This window comes from Ammospiza nelsoni, chromosome 1 (genome assembly GCF_027579445.1).
Source record: "Ammospiza nelsoni isolate bAmmNel1 chromosome 1, bAmmNel1.pri, whole genome shotgun sequence".
In the NCBI taxonomy this organism is placed as follows: Eukaryota; Metazoa; Chordata; class Aves; order Passeriformes; family Passerellidae; genus Ammospiza; species Ammospiza nelsoni.
The window spans coordinates 154,944,946-154,963,023 of record NC_080633.1 but is presented as its reverse complement, the minus strand read 5'-3'; the positions used below and the strand labels follow the sequence as shown (position 1 = coordinate 154,963,023).

Below are 18,078 nucleotides of genomic sequence, written 5' to 3'. Positions count from 1 at the left end.
CCAACCCGTGTGCACACACTCCCCAACAGGCAGACCCCACGCTCGCACCCCTGCTCGGGGCTGGGGGGAGTTCAGCGATGGGACCCCCACTCCTGCATCAGCCGTGACATGAGACACACCTGTGGCAGCCCCATACACGCTTGGGGAGAACACGGTGCCCACACGCACCCACCCTGGCCGTGCCCCTGCCGTGGGTGCCGGGGTACCCTGAGCCCCCCGCTCGGCCCAACCCGCCGTGGGGCACGCCACGGGCGCGACCCCTGTGCGCGGTCACGGCACACACACCCACACCCACGGCACGGGCGCGACCCCCGTGCGCGGTCACGACACACACACACCCACGGCGCGGTCACTGCACACGCACCCACATCCACGGCACGGTCCCGGTGGGTGCAGCCCCGCGGGTCACCGCACTCCCACCCCACCGCAACCCCCGCGTGTCCGGGGGCTGCGCGGGGTGACCCGGGGAGACCCCGACCCTCGGGACACGCGGGACACCGACCCCGCCCGGCCCCGCGCACGCCGCGGCCCCGGAGCCCCCGCCCCGCACTCACCCCTCGGCTGCTTCGGGCGTCCATGGGGCCGGGCCGGGGGCGCCGCCGCCGCCGTTACCGCTCCGGGGGGGCCCGGCCCGCGCGGGGGAGCGGGGCGGAGGCGACGGGGGGAGACTCGGTCCCCGTTACCGCCGCCCCGGCCCCGCCGCCTTTGTGCGCCGCGCCCGCGGCGCGGGGGGAGCGCGGGGGCACCGGGCGGAGACCCTGGCACCGGCAGCGCCGGGCTCGGCGGGGCTGGTCTGACCCCGGACACAGCACACCGCCCCCGTTAACCCTCCGGGAGCCGATCGCCGCCGTTACCGGGGAAACCCCCGGGGCCCCGCAGCCATCCCGCGGGGGAGGGGCGGTGCCGGCCCTCCGCCCGCCCCGCGCCGCCCGGGGGGGCGAGAGCCCGCACCCCGCGCTGCCCCGGCACCTGCACCGACACCGGCACAACACCGGCACCTGCCCCGGCACCTGCCCCGGCACCTGTACCGACACCAGCATCAGCACCTGCCCCGGCACCGCGCTCCCACCGGCACCTGTACCGACACCGGCACCTGCTCCGACACCAGCACCGGCATCGGCACTAACACCTGCGCCTGCTGCTGCCCCTGCACCTGCCTCAGCACCTGTACCGGCACCGGCACCAGCGCTAACACCGGAGCCTGCTCCAGCACCTGTACCGACACCAGCACTGGAACCAGCACTAACACCCGGCACTGTGCTCTCACCGGCACCTGTACCGACACCGGCACCAGCACTAACACCGGCACCTGCTCTGGCACTGTGCTGGCACCAGCAACTGCTCTGGTACCGGTAACCACACCGGCACCTGCTCTGGCACTGTGCTGGCACCAGCAACTGCTCTGGTACCGGTAACCACACCGGCACCTGCCCCAGAACCAGCCCAGGCTGTGCTGCCTCACCATGAGCCCCAGCACAGCACAGCCCACGGTGTCACGGCCCCACGGTGCCACCACCCCAGTGTCACGGCCCCATGGTCACACCGCCCCACAGCTCCTCCCGTTATGGGGCTGCAGACCCCACCCTGGCTCTGGCCCCTCAGGCAGTGGCTGCTGCGCTCCCTGAGGGGCTTGGCCCCACTCCCTGGGGCTCTTTGGGTGCACGGACCCCTCAGCCAGAGGCCCAGGGGGCTCAGTGGAGCAGGGCTGCGTTTGACGGGGGTCAGGCCGGGCTGTTAAGATGCTAAACTGAATCTCACCCTGAGAGCCAGGGTGCTACGGGCCTGGCTCTCCAGAACCCCTCCCTGCCACCCGGCGTGCTGGAGGGAGCAGGGGGCAGCCGGAGGCGCCCAGCCCAGGCTGCTCCTGCCCCTGGCGTGAGCCCCATCCCCACCCTGCCCTAGCCCGGCCTCCCAGCCCCTGAGAGCCCCCCAGGACTGGATGCTGCCCCCCAGAGCCGCACGGGTGCCCCTCGCTGGGCCCCGGGAGCCGGGGGGCCGCTGCAGGCGCGTCGGCCACGCTGATGGATGGGGCTCCCTGGGGTCTCCTGGGAGCGGCGGGCGGCGGGGCCGGGGGCTTTGTCTGCTGCCAGAGACGCTGCCGGGAATTAGCATCTGCCAGGGCCTCGGCGGCTCCGCAGCGTCCTGCAGCAGCTCGGCATCCTCCTCCTCCCCGCACGGCTCCGGAGCTTTGTGCTGCTGGCACCGAGGGGCTGGGCACCCAGCGGGGTCTGACCCCAAGGTACTCCGGGCACCCCACAGCACCCACAGAGCCCGGCCGGGACATGCCAGGCAGAAGCTGGGCAGGGGGTGAGGATGCAGCTCGGAGCCTCTCGCCACCCCCGTCCCCCGCGGCCGCCGGCAGCTCGCCCGGCACGCTCCGCAGCCCCAGGTACCGGGCTCGGGGTGGCACGGGCGCCCCGGGCAGCGGAGCCCGGCGCGGGGCACCGGGCGGGAGCGGGCGGCTGGAATGCACAGCCTCAGATCCCGGGAGCCGGGTGGGTTTCTGTGCGGCCTCGGCTTTGTCTGCGCTGGGGCCGCGATGAATGGCCCTTTCAGTTTGTGCCGTCATGTGTGCCGAGGGAGCCCGTGTGCCGGCCAGGCCTCCAACAAAAGGAGCCGGCGAGGGGCGGCGAGGAGGAGGCGGCCGGCAGCCCCCACTGCGCTGCTGCCGCTGCGGCTCCGCGCCTGGGCAGGGGCACAGCAGCACACGGCTCTGCAGGCAGTGCTGGGCAGATATCTGACCTGACCTGACAGGGGCACACCTCCTGTGCCCGGCTGGACACCCTCACAAAGCTACACGCCTCCTGAGCACAGCCACACACCCCCTCTCCCTGGCTGTACACCCCCTGTTCCCAGCTGTACACCCCTCACACAGCCTCACACCTCCTGTGCCTAGGCAGGGGGCACAGCAGCACACAGCTCTGCAGGCAGTGCTGAGCACATATCCGACCTGACCTGACAGGGACACACCTCCTGTGCCTGACTGGAAACCCCGTGTGCCCGACTGGACACCCCCTGTGCACAGTCTCACACCCCCTGTGCCTGGGCAGGGGGCACAGCAGCACACGGCTCTGCAGGCAGTGTGGGGGCACACATCTGACCTGGCATGACAAGGGCACATCTCCTATGCCCAGCTGTACACCTCCTGTGCCTGGCTGTACACCCCCTCTGCCTGGCTGTACACCCCCTGTGCCCAGCTGTACACCTCTCACAAAGCCACACACCTCCTGTGCCCGACTGTACACCCCTCATACAGCCACTCATTCCCTGCGCCTGACTGTACACCCCCCTGTGCACAGCCACACACTCCCTGTGCCTGGCTGTACCCCTCTCGCACAGTCTCACACCCCTGTGCCTGGCTGTACACCTCTCATACAGCCACTCATTCCCTGTGCCTGGCTGTACACCTCTCACAAAGCCACACACCTCCTGTGCCTGGATGGATGCCCCTCACACAGCCTCACCCCCCCTGTGCCCAGCTGCACACCCCTGTGCCTGGCTGTACCTCCTGTGCACAGCCTGTGAGGCGTACACCTCTTGTGCCCAGCTGTACACCTCTTGTGCCCAGCTGTACACCCCTCACACTGCCTCTGCCCAGCTGTGCACCCCTGCTGTTCAGCCACTCTCCAGTGCCCAGGTGACAGTGCCACCAGCTGTGACAGTGCCACCAGTGCAGGAGGTGGCCCTGTGGCCAGCAGGCCTCCAAGGCCATGGTACTCTGAGCACTACCAGGGCCATGGGGCTCCCTCCAAGCCAACAGCAATCTTGGGCTGGGGACAGGGAGCCGGACGCAGGAGACCCGACCCTGGACGGCTGCAGGGCTGTGCTGCAGGCTCTCCCAGCCAGCTGTGGCCAGGTGCCTTCCTCCCTTGCGAGGACCAAGACCTCAGCAGCCTCGGTGCAGATGTGGGCTGGTCCTGCCCGGCTCTGCACGACCCGGGGCCAGGCGTTACCTGCAGGGCCGTGCCAGGCTCTGGCAGCGCCAGCAGCCGCTTCTCCACGGCGTCCAGCCAGTGCCGCAGGGCGAGCAGCTGCTCCTGCACCTCCAGCCTCTGCTCGGAGCGCAGGCAGGCTCTGGGGAGAGAGCACAGACACACGGGGCTGTGAGGACACGGCCGCTGTCCCCTGTCCCTGCACTGCCCTGAACTCTGGGCTCGCTGCCCACCTGCACCAGGTGTGCTCCAGACACACGTGAGTTCACTCCCACCCTGCTGGCTACAGCCACACCTGTCCTGGGTTAACTTTATGATGCTTTTATCCCGAATTGTCCCGTTCTGTTTATGCTGAATAATAAGTGTTGCACCTTTAAGACTTGTTCCAGAGAGTGAAGGGGGGAGAGAAGAAGGGCGCAGTTTGTTTTCAGACACTGCACTCACTCCTCCACATTCCTGCTCCTGACTGTGTTGTCTGCAGATGGACAGACTGCAGGACAGAGCTCTCCTTTGCTTTTAGTTAGTTTTAGCTAGCTGAGGCAAAGAAGTTCCCTGGACTGTGGGTTTTTTTCCTTTTTCTTTGGACCTCTTGAAACCTGCTCTGGACTGAACACCCAGCAGAGCACCGGCAGCTGCAGTTGTGGCCACCGGGCCGGGCCTGGGCCATGGCATTTCCAGCACCGGAGGGACTGATCAGAGACTGAGTGAGCTGGACTGCAACCCGGGGACGTGGTTTTGTTAGTTTGTCATCTCTTTTGGAGCAGCAAGGGGTTTTATTGTTCAATATCGTTTAGGTTTTATTGTTTAATAAACAGTTTTTTCCACTTTTCTCCAAGGAGGTATTTTCTCCCAGACCGGTTGGGAGGAGGGGCCAATTGAATCTGTTTTCCTACAGGAACCCCTTTGGGGATCCTCTCCCGAATTTGCTCTGAACCAGGACAACACCTGAGCTTGCTCACACCCTGCTGGCCCCAGCACAGCCATCCCACACCCTCCCTGCCCCAGAGCCCCGTGAAGGGTTCAACAGCTTCCCTGTCAGGGTGTGGACACCTGGGCATGGCTGGCACGGCCCATCTGGCAGTGCCCAGCAGTGCCCCTGGCAGCGCCCAGCACTCCCCGTACCTCTCCAGCTCCTCCCTGTCCCACGGCGAGCCCTCCACACCATCTCCGGTGTCCCCTGCAGCATGGTGCACCTGCGGGGAGAGCAGAGGGACGGTGGGCACGGCACACCAAGTCCTGGCAGAGGGACAAAGCTCCACAGTGAGGAGGTTTGGAGCATTTCTGTGTCTCCCCAGGGACAGCCCATCCCCACCAGCTGGGACAGAGCTCCCCTGGCCAGGATCCCCTGTCTGTCCTGTGCTCCAGCCACCACCAGTACCTGCAGGTTTGGCTTGGCTCCAGCTCCTCTGCATTCCTGCGGTGCACCTAAATTTCCAAACCTTTTTCAGCTGGGTCGCTCCCAGATCTCACCCTGCTGCCTCTGGAGGTACATCTGGTCCCCAGTGTCCCTTCACCTGGTCTGTGCACTGCAGAGCTGCTGGCTGAGCCCAAATTGACCCTCAGCAAACTGACTCTCAGCAAAAAATTTCCAACTGGCCCATGGAAAAGCCCCTGCTCTGTCATGGAGCAGTGGTGTCTCAGACCAGGTGCTCCTCAGATGCTGCCAGTGCAGCTACTTTGCCACAACACATGGGAGAAGATGCCAGGCAAACACTGAAATCTACAACCAGCAATGCCCTGGCACAGGCACGGGGCATGAACAGGCAGCAGTTCCTTCATGCCCCAGTGGAGAGCTGGACTGGCAGGACGGATCACACCAAGCCTGTACCCTGAGGCTGAGGGTGATGCTGCTCCCACAGCGCTGTAATTAACTGGTCGTTAACCCTGATTAATTAAGCCAGGTCACCTGGCTGAGCACAAGGAGGGGGAGACAGCACTGTGAGGGAAACAGGGCAGAGCCACAGTGATGGTGATGAGCCCAACACCTCGGCAAGGACACGACCACATCTCCAAAATATTGTACCAGGGGAAACAGCCAGGGAGAGTGGGCTGGATAAATGGAGATAAAACCCCCGTGGTGCAGGAGGGATGTGGTACTGCTGCCATGGAGGGACCCGGGGAAGGTGACATAAGGCAGCTGAGCAGGAGCTGCAGCATTGGGGGCTGGAAGGGGCTGGGATGTGTCTGCTGCAGGAGGAACCCCAGCCAGGGTCTGGTCAGGAGCACCACCAGAATTCCCTGGAGGAGGGGAAGAGGCACCAGGCAGGTGCTGGGTGCTGGTGCCACAGTAGCTCCTCGTGGTTGGAACACCAGCAGGGCTCAGTCCCATTGGGGACACTCTGGGGATGTGTGCTCCCAGCTCATTGCTGTCACAATGCCATCTGCAGGGCCCCAACCAACCCACGCCCCCACAGTGTGGCACCTGCCCCAGCACAGGCACCAGTGCCACCCACCAGCTGGAAAAGCCACAGCAGTGCCCCACTTCCCCTGCCAGGGCCAGGTCAGTGTGCAGGGAGGGAGCAGGATGGCACAGCCGGGGCCACCATGGGTTGTGGCAGCTCCAGTGCAGTCACAGGCGGTCCCACAGCCCTCCTGCCCCACGCTGGTGGTCCCTGATCCCGTGTGCTCCCATCCCAGGGCAGGACTGCAGTGTGACAATGCCAGCACTGCTGCCCGGGGTTGGGCACAGGCAATCGGATAGCAGTGTGTGCATTGGCAAAAGCTGTTCCAGCCCAAACTCAGCCGGGGCTGCTGGGGCTGGGGCTGGAGCTGGGGCTGGAGCTGGGGCTGGTTTAGGGCTGGAGCTCCGATGATCGCTGCCAGCCTGCCCCAGACACGGTGCCAGCACCGGCTGCTCCGGCTGCTCCAGTCGGGACGTGCCAAGAGACACGGGACAGCGAGGAGCAGCAAACCCCAAACTGGTGCTGGGACCCGCTGGGTCCCTGTGAGTGTCCCAGAGCTGCCCCCTGCCCCGGCTCGGGCACCGGACACCGCGGGCTGCCCGTGACAGCCGGAGCAAACAGCTCTGGAGCTGCCTGAGAGCTGCTCCCGGTCCCGCACAGCGCTGCCCGCACCGCACCACCGCGTCCGGCTGGCCCTGGGGGCTGCCCGGTGCCCGGCAGGACGTGCCCGTATCGCACCACCGTGTCCGGCTGGCCCTGGGGGCTGCCCGGTGCCCGGCAGGACGTGCCCGTATCGCACCACCGTGTCCGGCTGGCCCTGGGGGCTGCCCGGTGCCCGGCAGGACGTGCCCGTATCGCACCACCGTGTCCGGCTGGCCCTGGGGGCTGCCCGGTGCCCGGCAGGACGTGGCGGCTGCAGCCGTGGGGCAGCATCATCTCCGCTCGCACCGGGAACGGGGGGGATTCACCGCTCCAGCCAACTGCGGCCCCGGCTCAGGGGAACAGAGCAGCAGCGCTGGGGCAGCACCATCCCCGCTCGCACCGGGCACGGGGGGATTCACGACCCCAGCCAACTGCGGCCCCGGCTCAGCGCACGGAGCAGCAGCGCTTCGCACGGGGCGCAGCAGCCCTTGGCCGGCTCACCCGGGCTCCGAGCCTCAGCGGCACGGCCGGGGGGGTCCGGGGGTCCCTGGCCATGGGGAGGTTCAGCGCCCCTGCTCGGGGGGGGCGTGGGAGAGGCCGGCCGGGCTTTGTGGAGGAGCTGAACAGAGCGTTCCCGGCGCGGCGGGGGCCGAGCCAGCAGCGCCCGGGGCGGTGGGCACAGCGAGCTGGCAGCCGCTCCGTGCCAGCAGGGCCGAGCCGGTGGCCACGGCCACGCTTGGGACAGCGGCCACGGGTCCCAGCCAGGACAGGGCGGTGCTGCCACTCACACCCCGAAGGGCGGTGGGTGAACGCGGGCGGGGGGCGAGGGACCCCTGCACGGCCGGGGAGGCGCTCGGTGTCTCCTGTGCCACCGCGGTTCTGAGGGATGGTTTAACTCGGGGCAGCGGGGAGGGTTCGCTCCAGCCTCCGCAGCAGCAGGGCAGGGTGACATGCAGGGCATTAAAATGGGGGAAATCGTGGAGTTCTCCATGGTGACGAGTTTGGCCGGGTCACTGCCGGCGCTCGGTGCTGAAGGGACTGTGGGAGGTGTCGGTGGGGCAGGAGGGTGACATGGAGCAACACGAGATGATGAGGAGTGTCCGTGGGCAGGGAACAGTGGGCTGTGTGGGGCAAGAGGCTGGCTCACCCCAGAAGCAATCAGCGTGGATCTCAGGGCATTCCACCCTCCTCATCCTCCTTTGCCAGCCACTGCGGGGGATCCCACTGCCCCAGGGACACCAGCGAGGGTCCCTGGCATGGGGTCAAAGGGGTGTGGGGGAAAGGTTTCCTCCCTGGCAAATGGATGTGAGTCCCAAGGCTGGGCCTGGGAGCAGGGGCGTTTCTCACCAGGAAACTGAGCTAGACCCTGCCAGTGTTGGGGGTGGGGGGGGTGTGAGGGGCTTCAAGGCCATGACATGGGACTGGGCCATGGGTCAGGGGGCTCTTGGTGGTCTCATGAGCTTTAGGAGAGGTTACTCACCATGGGGGAGGAGTCAGGAAGTTGGGAGGTAAGCAAGGAATATCTGGAGGTGCAGGGAACATCTGGGAGACACAAGGAAATATCTGGGGGGCCAGTGACGTGGGGCAGGGCCCCGAGCAGCTTGTGGGAATGTCTTGCTGTTCTGGGGCCTGTCCTGGTCCCCCCAATGGCTGCAGCAGCCTGCAGCCCCCCTGAGTCCCCCCGGCCCAGTTGTGCCTAACAGCCTCATCCCACTGCTGGTGGGGACAGACGGACGCTGCGGTTAATTGCTGATGGACAATGCAATTAACGTCCTGCCCAGCCACCGCCATCTGTCCCGGCCAGCCCCACCCGGGGCTGCTGACATGCTTGGCTGGTCCTGGCACAGTTGAGACCCCTGGACATTGCAGGGGTCCTGCAAGGTCCTGACAGCTCTAGCACTCCTGGCACAATGCCTGGGGCTCCTGGTACTGCTGTGGGATGACCCTTGTGCACAGGTCCCAGCCTGGGCTGCACCTGCCTCACTGGGCTGGACAGACCCCTCGAACCACCTGTGCCATGGCTGCACTGATGTCTCCAGGTTTGCCAGGCTTTCCCTTCTGAATGCTGCTGTCCTACCAGTGGGTGCCAGGCCATCACATCCTGAACCCCCTAAAGCCCCTCAGCCCCACAGCTGACCACTGCCATCCACCCCAGCAGCCCCCACCGCCCAAAGAGAGCACCCACAGCACAGCCCACACCAGGCAGAGGCCATGGCACCGGCAGTGGTAGCAGCAATCATGGGAACAGTGCCATGGAGGACAGTGTCCCTGCCCAGCCCAGAGCCCCACTGATGAAGGGACAGGTCTGTCCTCATACAAGCAATGCTCAGAAGCCCCCACAGCACCAGCAGCACCCACTCCCCAAAACCAGGGGTCGAATGCTGCACCCACATTGACCTCCCAGCAGTGTCAGCTGTGCCATCAGCTCTGCGAACGACCCCGTGGCCCTGCTCTGTGCCTGGCAGCACCATGGGTACATCCAGGCCCAGGAGCTGGTTAGACCCCCGGCACCCTGACACGCTTCACCATGACCTGCAGCAGCCCATACAGCCCATGGCACAAAGCTGCAGGAGGCAATGGGAGCCCATGGCCACAGTGGCATGGCCAGGGGGTGAACAGATCACACAGAGCTGCCAGCTGGTTTCAGAGGATTCTCCTTTACTGCCCTTGCAGGGGAGCCCTGGGCCCGCACTGCTCCTTTTACAGACACTTAGTGGTATGTACAAGTTTAGTGTTTTGCCCCCAAAAAGAGATGTGTTTGGGTAATCCATGGACCCCCAGTGTCCCCATGAGTGATGGCTGGGGTCTGGGGGGCCCCGGGAGTGGGGACTGCCCTGGAGCTGCGTGCAGGGGCACCTCATGCAAAGCCGAAGGGGGTCATGAGAGCAATAATGACACCAGAGGCAGAGGGTAACATGACAGGATTTACAGGTGGCAGATGAGAGCGGGTGGGGAGATGTTTTGGAGATCCGCAGTGAGCCCGACACCACACCAGGGGGCCATCCCCAGAGAGGAGGGAGTGTGTGGGGCGAGTGGGGGCCGGGTGACCCTGCGGGTGCTTCTTGGGCCATTGGCAGCTTGGGCACCATGGCCCCAGTCTCTGGCAGGGGACTCTGGCAAGTGCAAAAGGTGAGGGAGAACGTCCCCATGTCCTCAGGTGCAGTCCCACCGGCCTCAGGGTGGGGGACGGGCTCCATGGCGGCGATGAGGGGAAGTGGTATGGACATCCAGCCACACTACAACAAAGCGAACAGAAAAGATGGGATGAGACAGGGAGAACAATCCATGAAATGAAGCCACCAAGCCCGGCCGTCAGCGCTGCGCACCTGCTGTGGGACCGGGACAGACGGGGGAGGTCAATGTTACCTGTGCAGGTGGGCACAGCCGAGCAGCTGCCGCCTCCGGGGCTCCCCTCGAGCCCGTCCACGACCTGCTGATGTCAGAGACCCAGCTCAGGAGCTCGCCCAGTGGCACTGGGAGGTCTTTGTTGGGACTGGAAAAAGACGTCTGCCAGAGAGAGAGCGCATTAGCGCCAGCATGGGGATGAACCGGGGGGGATGGAATTACCGCGAAGACGGAAAAGGAGGCTGTTTTCACAGAAATCTGCCTATTCTAACATGAGTGTGTGCCAGGCTGCTACAGCATCCCGCGGCCCACCCTGTGCTGCAGGGGTCCCATGGCCCTCATACCCTTAGTGAGGGTCAGGAAAACCCCCACGGCTCTGGGGGGTTCTGGGGGCAGGAGCTGCGCAGACCCAGGTTGGGGCGCGGGCTCTGGCAGACACCTGCCAACGGGTCAGGGAGCCACATGAGTGTGAGGAAATCAACCTCGAGCAGAAGCACTTCCCAGATACACGGAGAGACTGACAGACAGACCGGCCGACCGCGGCGGGCGCGTCCCGGAGGACAGGTGAGCGGGTGGGCTGGCGGAGGCGGGCACGCAGCGAAGCCCCTCGGCGGGCGAAGTGGCGAGCGGAGGCAGGTCCCCCCGCAGGGCACGGAAGCACCGGGCAGCGCCAGCGCGGCACTTACGGTCAGAGCACCGGCTCTGCAGCGTGGTGGTGGGGACGTGCCGGGAGGCTGAGGCAGGGAGATGGGGCAGCTCGGGGGGCTGGGGTGCCAAGCCCCCTCCTCGCTGCACTGGGGGCGCGTGGAAGGGGTCCAGGCAGCAGCTTCAGGGCTGGTGTGGTGTGTCTGGCTGTCCAGTGCCAAGGAGCTGGTGATGTCCTCCTCTGGCACATTGGTTGCAGTGGGGTGCACCACAGGGCCAAGGCAGTCTCCTCCTTTGGGGTGCAGGGGCTGAAGCCGGCAGGTTAATTACAAAAGAGTGCTAAGTGGTTAGATCCAAACAGGGAACTGTTTTCTTGGTGTCCGGCTCGGCCACGCCGTGTGCGAGCAGCGGCGGGATTGGCGCGGCCAGGAGCAGGAACAATGTCCGGTTCCCGGGGCACAGGGTGGGGAGGGTAGTGTGTATTCTCTCTTGTCTCTTAATATACAAACACTGTCAGCACATTCGCATATATTAATTTATTAGTCTTGTCTTTTTGGTTAAACTTGAGGCACTGCTTTGGGAGAAGAGTGGAGGTTCAAAATTAAAAAAAATACTAGTGATTAGCCAGCAGCGTTGCCACATGCGGAGCGGGTGAGGCGGCACCTCGGGGGGCTGGCAGGTCTCAGGCCACGTGGAGCAGGGGCCCAGACACCCCGGGGCACTCCCTGCTCGCCTCCCACCCGCAGCTTCTGGATGCGGCCAGGGCGAGGGCAAGGGCAGCCTCCTCCACGGTGCCCTGGGTACCCCCCGTGTATCTGCGCCCGAAACTTGAGGAGGAGTAGGAGGAGGAAGAGAAGGTCATGGAGAAGCTGGAGCCAGTGGCGTCAAAACTGCCGCGCCGGGAGCCTGAGCGGGAGCCGGTGCGAGAGCCCGAGCGCGATCCAGAGGTGGAGCCGGCGCTGCTGATGTTGTAGGGGCTATAGTAGCCCTTGCTGGATTGGGATGAGGCCTCCAGCAGCCGCAGGCCGGTCCCATCCTCGATCATGCTCCGGTCCATGGCGTCCTTGTAGGAGATCTTGAGCTTGGTCTTGGGGCAGGTGAGGTACTTGGAGTAGGTGTTGACATCCCGCAGCTTCTGGGCAGTCCGCGCATCAATAGTGCCCTTCTGCAGCGCGTCATCCAGGGAGACACGGCCTGGGGCATCGGGCTCAATCAGGCCCCCTGTCAAGTACTGCACCTCCAGGAACCGCTGCCCAGCCTCGTAGTAGAGCCAGCCCTTCTTCAGGGCCTGTGCCGCCGACATCTTCGTCTTGGTCCGCGGGTCCTCAAAGCCGTAGAAGGCCTTCTGCGCCAGGTTGATGCGGTCCACCATGATCTTGTCAACCAGGCCCTTGGCGACAGCATCGGCAACGGTGCATTTGTCACCAGTGTTGGGGTCGATGATGCCCCCGGTGCAGGCCTGGGCTTCCAGCAGCCGCTGCCCTGTGATGTTGTCCACCAGGTTACGGCGCATCGCCTCCGTGATGGACACCTTCTCCAGAGTGTCCGTGTCCAGGATGCCTGCCACTGGCCCAGTCTCTTCAGTTGGGTCAGTCCACATGGAGATCTGGGTCCGTGACAGGGCTGGGCTGGCGGTGTAGGAGGAGGAGGATCCAACCGAGGATGACCGTGACCGGAAGCCACCCATGTTGCCAGAGAGCATGTCGGCAAACTCGGTGATGGAGAGGGTGCCTGAGCGGTACTGGTCCAGGGCTGACTGGTCAATCAGACCCTTGCCAATGGCATCGTCGATGTCATACTGGCGCCCCGAGCGCCTGTCGATGATCATTGACTTCACCACGCCATCGGAGGAGGAGGTGGTGATCTCCTCCCACTCGCACTCCTGCTCTGACAGCTCCAGGTAAGTCTGGTGGTCAATGAGGCCTTTGCGATAGGCTTCGTACACAGACATCTCCTTGCCTGTCTCTGGGTCAACAATCACCACCCGGCGCTTGCGGACGGAGGACTTGGAGGACGTCTTCCTCTCCCGCTTCTTCTCCTTCAGAGGCAGGAGGCAGAGGCCGGTCTCTGGGTCTGTGATGCACCGCTCCATGAGCTGCAGGTAGGTGAGGTTCTCCTCTGTGTTGGGGTCGAAGAAGCCCTTGGTGTCATCACTAGGGTCCAGCAGGATCTCATTCATCTCCTCGTCAAAGAGGCCCCTCTTGTAGGCCACCTCCACAGGCAGGCGGTGGCTCTCCTCAGGGTCAATGATGCCTCCCGTGGCGATCTGTGCCTCCAGCAGGCGGATCCCATGGTCCTTCAGGATCAGACCCTTCTTCATAGCCTGGAAGAGGGAGATGAGCTTTCCAGTGTAGGGGTCCCGGTAGCCAGTGACGGCCCGCTCGGCAGAGAGCAGCTTGTCCTTGAACTCAGGGCCCACAATGCCCATGCGCACAGCTTCCTCCACTGTCAGTTTGAGGCCCTTGATGGGGTCAATCACGTAGCCTGTGGCTGCCTGTGCCTCCAGGAGCTCGAAGGCAGTGCCGGGCCGGATGATCCCCTTCTTCATGGCCTGGTAGATGGATAGACGCTCCTTTGTGGAGTCCACAAAGACACCAGCGATGCAGCTGGTGCCTTCCAGGAACTTCTTCAAGTTCTTAGAGACCTCCTCGACAGAGGTGAGACCCTCCTGGAGGCGCTGGGCTGTGGCTTCATCCATCACCTTCGAAAGAACCAGCTCCTCCACTGTGATCTGCTTCCTCAGGCCCCGGAAGGTGAGCTTCCGTGTGTCACAGAGCGGGAGCAGGAGGAGCCGGGAGTTCTCGTCCTTGCGGCACCGCTTCAGCAGCTGCGTGTAGCTGAGCTTCTCATCTGTGGAGGGGTCCACGTAGCTGCGCACCTCGCTGGGCTCCGACAGCATGTCATACGTCTCCTTGTTGATGAAGCCCCGCTGGAGAGCCACCTCCAAGGGCAGGTGGAAGCCCAAGTGTGGGTCAATGATGCCGCCGGTGGCGATCTGGGCATCTAGGAGCTTGAGGGCCTCTTCGCTAGGAATGAGATCCTTCTTCATGGCCTGGAAGAGGGAAATCTTCTGTTCACTGTAGGGGTCTCTGTAGCCGGTCACAGCCCTCTCTGCTGACAGGAGCCGGTCGTGGATCTCTGGCCCCACCACGCCCTTCCTGACCGCCTCATCAACAGTCAGCATTTCGTTCTTTGTGGGGTCGATCATGAAGCCAGTGGCTGCCTGGGCCTCCAGGAGGGAGCGGGCCACTTCAGAATTGATCAGCCCCTTCTTCAGCGCCTGGTAGACACTGAGAGTCTGCTTGGAGGAGGGGATGTAGATGCCAGCCACACAGCCCGACCCATAAAGGTACTTCCAGACAGTCTCCACATCCAGGAGCTCCCGGAAGGTTTTGGAGCCCTGTTTCAGCAGATTGTAGATGTCCTGTGTGATGATCTTGGCCTCGTAGAGGTCCTCAGCTGTGATGCGGCGCCGGATGTAGTCATAGGACGTGAGATTCTGCTGACGGATGATCTCAGTCTTCTCGATGATCTCGATGATAATGATGATCATGCGCTCCTTGGACACGCGGCCTGACTGGAACTCCTCCATGAGATGTTTACGCTGCTCCTCGGGCAGCAGGTCTGAGTGCATGACATCCCACAGAGACATGGTGGAGCCTGCCCGGCTGCCCACAGGGATGTCCACCTGTGTCTCCTCAAACACCTTCCGTGTCTCTGCTTCTGTGTACACATGAGTGGTTTCCACCACTTTTGGCTTCTCAGGCTCCCGCAGAGGCAGCAGGTACAGGCCCGTCTCGGGATCCTCGATGCACCTCTCCTTCAGCTGCACGTAGGTGAGGTTCTCCTGAGTGTTGGGGTCGAAGAAGCCCTTGGTGTCATCAGTGGGGTCGGAGAGGGTCCGGTTCATCTCCTCATCGAAGTAGCCACGCTTGTAGGCCACCTCCACAGGCAGGCGGTGGCTGTGCACGGGGTCGATGATGCCGCCGGTGGCGATCTGGGCCTCCAGCAGGCGGATGCCGTGCTCCTTGACAATCAGCCCTTTCTTCATGGCTTGGAACAGGGAGATGGTATCGCCTGAGTAGGGATCCTTGTAGCCCGTGACAGCCTTCTCAGCCGACAGCAGCTTCTCGTGCAGCTCAGGCCCGACAATGCCAGCCTTCACGGCCTCGTTGACGTACAGTTTACGGTTCTTCACAGGGTCGATCAAGAACCCAGTGGCTGCCTGGGCCTCCAGGAGGACCACGGCAGTGCTGGGTCTCAGCAGGTTCCTCCTCATGGCCTCATAGATGTTCAGCTTCTCCTTGGTGGCCTCCACATAGACACCGGCGATGCAGTCGCTGCCATGCAGGAATCTCCTCACTGCATCTGTCTCCGAGAGGTCCTTCACTGATTTCTTGCCTTCCTTCAGCTGCTCATACTGGGTTTTGCTGATGATGCAGGACTCCAGCAGCTCGCTGGCTGGCACCGGAGCCCGCAGACCACTGAATGTCAGTTTCTCCTGCTTTTTGGTCTCTGCCTCCTCGATGATGGTGATCACAATCTTGATGATCTTCTCAATTGTCACTTTGCCAGTCTTGTACTGTCGGAGGAGCTCCCGCCTGTGCTCCTCTGTGAAGTATTCAGAGTGGATCAGTTCCCAGATGGTCATTGTCTGGCCCTTCATGCTGCCCACTGGGACCTCGATGGTTGCTTTGTCAAAGCACTCCTTGGCCTGGCTGTCGGTGTAGATCTCCTCCTGCTGTGACTGGATTGCCTCGTCGGACAGGGGCAGCAGGCACAGGCCAGTCTGCTTGTCACGGTGGCAGCTCTTCTGCAGCTGGGCATAGGTGAGGTGTTCCTGGGTGTTGGGACAGTAGAAAGCCTTGGCGTCATCTTGGAACTCAGTCAGAGCCTTGTTTATCTCTGGGTCGAAGTAGCCACGCTTGTAGGCGACCTCAAGCGGGAGCCGGTGGCTGTTGACAGGGTCAATGATGCCACCAGTGGCAAGCTGGACGTCCAGCAGCCGGAGCCCAGTGTCGCTGGGGATGAGGCCCTTCTGGAGTGCTTGGTAGAGGGAAACCGTCTGACCCGTGTAGGGATCCTTGTAGCCAGTCACCGCCTTCTCTGCCGACAGCAGCTTCTCGTGGAACTCTGGCCCCACCACTTCAGCCTTCACTGCCTCGTCCACAGAGAAGAGCTTGTTACCCACAGGGTCAATGATGTAGCCGGTGGCAGCTTGTGCCTCCAGCAGGGACAGGGCAACCTCTGGCCTCAGCAGGTTTCTCTTCAGGGCCTCATAGAAGGTGAGCTTCTGACCCGTAGATTCCACCAGGACACCAGCGATGGCATCTGTGCCCTTCAGGTACTGCCGTACGGACTCCATCTCTGCCACATCCTTTACGGCCTTCTTGCCCTGGTGCAGCTGGTTGTAGAGGTCCTTGTTGATGATCTTGCTCTCCAGCAGCTCGGCAGCAGGCACGGGGCCCCGCAGGCCTTCAAAGCACATCTGGCTCTTCTTCTCACTTTCCTCCACAACCGTGATGACAATCTTGATGATCTTCTCCACTGTGATCTTGCCAGTCCTGTACTGCTGGATCAGGTCCCGCCTTTGGTCTTCAGTGAAGTATTCAGAGTTGATGAGCTCCCAGATGGTCATCGTCTTCCCTTGGAACTTGCCAAATGGTGCTGTCACTGTGGCCTTCTTGAAGACATCCTTGGCTTCCTTGTCAGTGTAGACCAGCTCTCTGGCCTTGGTTGCTTGGTCAGTGAGCGGCAGGAGGCAAAGCCCTGTGTCCGGGTCAGTCACACACCGCTCCATGAGCTGCAGGTAGGTGAGGTTCTCCTGAGTGTTGGGGTCGAAGAAGCCCTTGGTGTCATCAGTGGGGTCAGACAGGACCTGATTCATCTCCTCATCGAAGTAGCCACGCTTGTAGGCGGCTTCCACAGGCAGGCGGTGGCTGTTGACAGGATCGATGATGCCACCGGTGGCGATCTGGGCCTCGAGCAGGCGGATGCCATGGTCCCTGACGATGAGATCCTTCTGCATGGCTTGGAACAGGGAGATCTTGTCACCTGTGTAAGGATCCTTATAGCCGGTGACAGCTCGCTCAGCTGACAGCATCTTGTTGTGCAGCTCAGGCCCGATCACCCCCTCTCGCACCGCCTCGTTCACCGAGAGCCTTGCATTCCTCACAGGGTCAATGATGAAGCCAGAAGCAGCCTGTGCCTCCAGGAGCACCAGCGCTGTGCCTGGGCTGAGCAGCTTCTTCTTCATGGCTTCGTAGATGCTCATCTTCTGGTTGGAGGGTTTGATCAGCAAACCGGCAATGCTGCTCTTGCCCTGCAGGTACTTCTTGACATCCTCCCTCTGAGAGAGCTCATCCACACTCACAACACCCTTTGCCAACTTGTCCAAGTTCTCCCTGCTCAGAATTCCAGCATCAGCCAGCTTCTCTGCTGACACCTTCTGCCGGATGCCGTCAAAGGCGAACTCCGGCTCCCCATTCTGGGCTAAGCCGTCCATTGCATCCCGGCCATTGGGCACAGCCTTGACGTCCAGCAGCTGGGTTGTTGTAACCGCCTCCCCAGGCAGGTCATCTGTCTGGATCATGATCTCCCGCCTCTGAGCCAGGGCAGCCTTGTACTCCTCCTGCATCTGCTCGAGCCTCTCCCTCAGCTTCTGGTTCTCTTCTTCCAGAAGTTTCTCCTGCTGCTGTCGCTGCTTCTCCAGCTGCTGTAGCTCCTCCTGCTTGTGCCGGACGTTTTCCTCAGCTTCCTTCTGATGCTTCTTGGCTTCGTCCAACATAGCTTTCAACTGCTGCTTCTCCTGCTCCATCTCCCGCTGCTGCCGCTCCTGCTCTGCCTTCAGATTCTGGGCTTTGTTCACCTCATCCTTGAAGAGCTTCTCCAGCTTCGATTTCTCCTCCTCAATGAACTTCTCCTTCTGCAGCAGGGCATCTTTCTCCGTCAGGAAGCTCTGCTGCAGGAGCTGCGTCTCCTGACGGAGCTGAGCCTGCTGGGCCACCTGCATCTGGGGTGGGAGAGAGAACAGTGCGGTCAGACCCAGGAGGGCAGTGGGGCACTGAGGGTGGGCTGAGGCAGGGGGACGGGCAGCAGGGGTGGCACGGAGG

At 63.1% G+C, this 18,078-nt stretch overlaps 3 protein-coding genes across 5 annotated transcripts in view; 1 reads left to right on the top strand and 2 right to left on the bottom strand.

Annotated features, from left to right (window-relative positions):
* Positions 1–7,270, bottom strand: part of LOC132077188 (microtubule-actin cross-linking factor 1, isoforms 6/7-like) — a 40,904-nt gene extending 33,634 nt beyond the window's left edge. The window contains exons 1-3 of the mRNA XM_059478739.1: positions 6,845–7,270; positions 5,055–5,125; positions 3,954–4,074 (exon numbers count right to left, since the gene is read on the bottom strand). Coding sequence (XP_059334722.1) covers positions 3,954–4,074; positions 5,055–5,125; positions 6,845–7,270 — 618 coding nt within the window. The remainder of the gene's footprint in view (positions 1–3,953; positions 4,075–5,054; positions 5,126–6,844) is intronic.
* The window catches only part of LOC132078984 (NAD(P)(+)--arginine ADP-ribosyltransferase 2-like), a 348,971-nt gene that overhangs the window by 213,722 nt on the left and 117,171 nt on the right, over positions 1–18,078 (top strand). The window lies entirely within an intron of this gene.
* PLEC (plectin) overlaps positions 11,483–18,078 on the bottom strand; it is a 57,659-nt gene continuing 51,063 nt past the window's right edge. For all 3 annotated transcript variants that reach the window (XM_059482462.1, XM_059482454.1, XM_059482447.1), the window contains one exon: positions 11,483–17,978. In XM_059482462.1, coding sequence (XP_059338445.1) covers positions 11,649–17,978 — 6,330 coding nt within the window. In that variant the 3' untranslated portion in view covers positions 11,483–11,648. The remainder of the gene's footprint in view (positions 17,979–18,078) is intronic.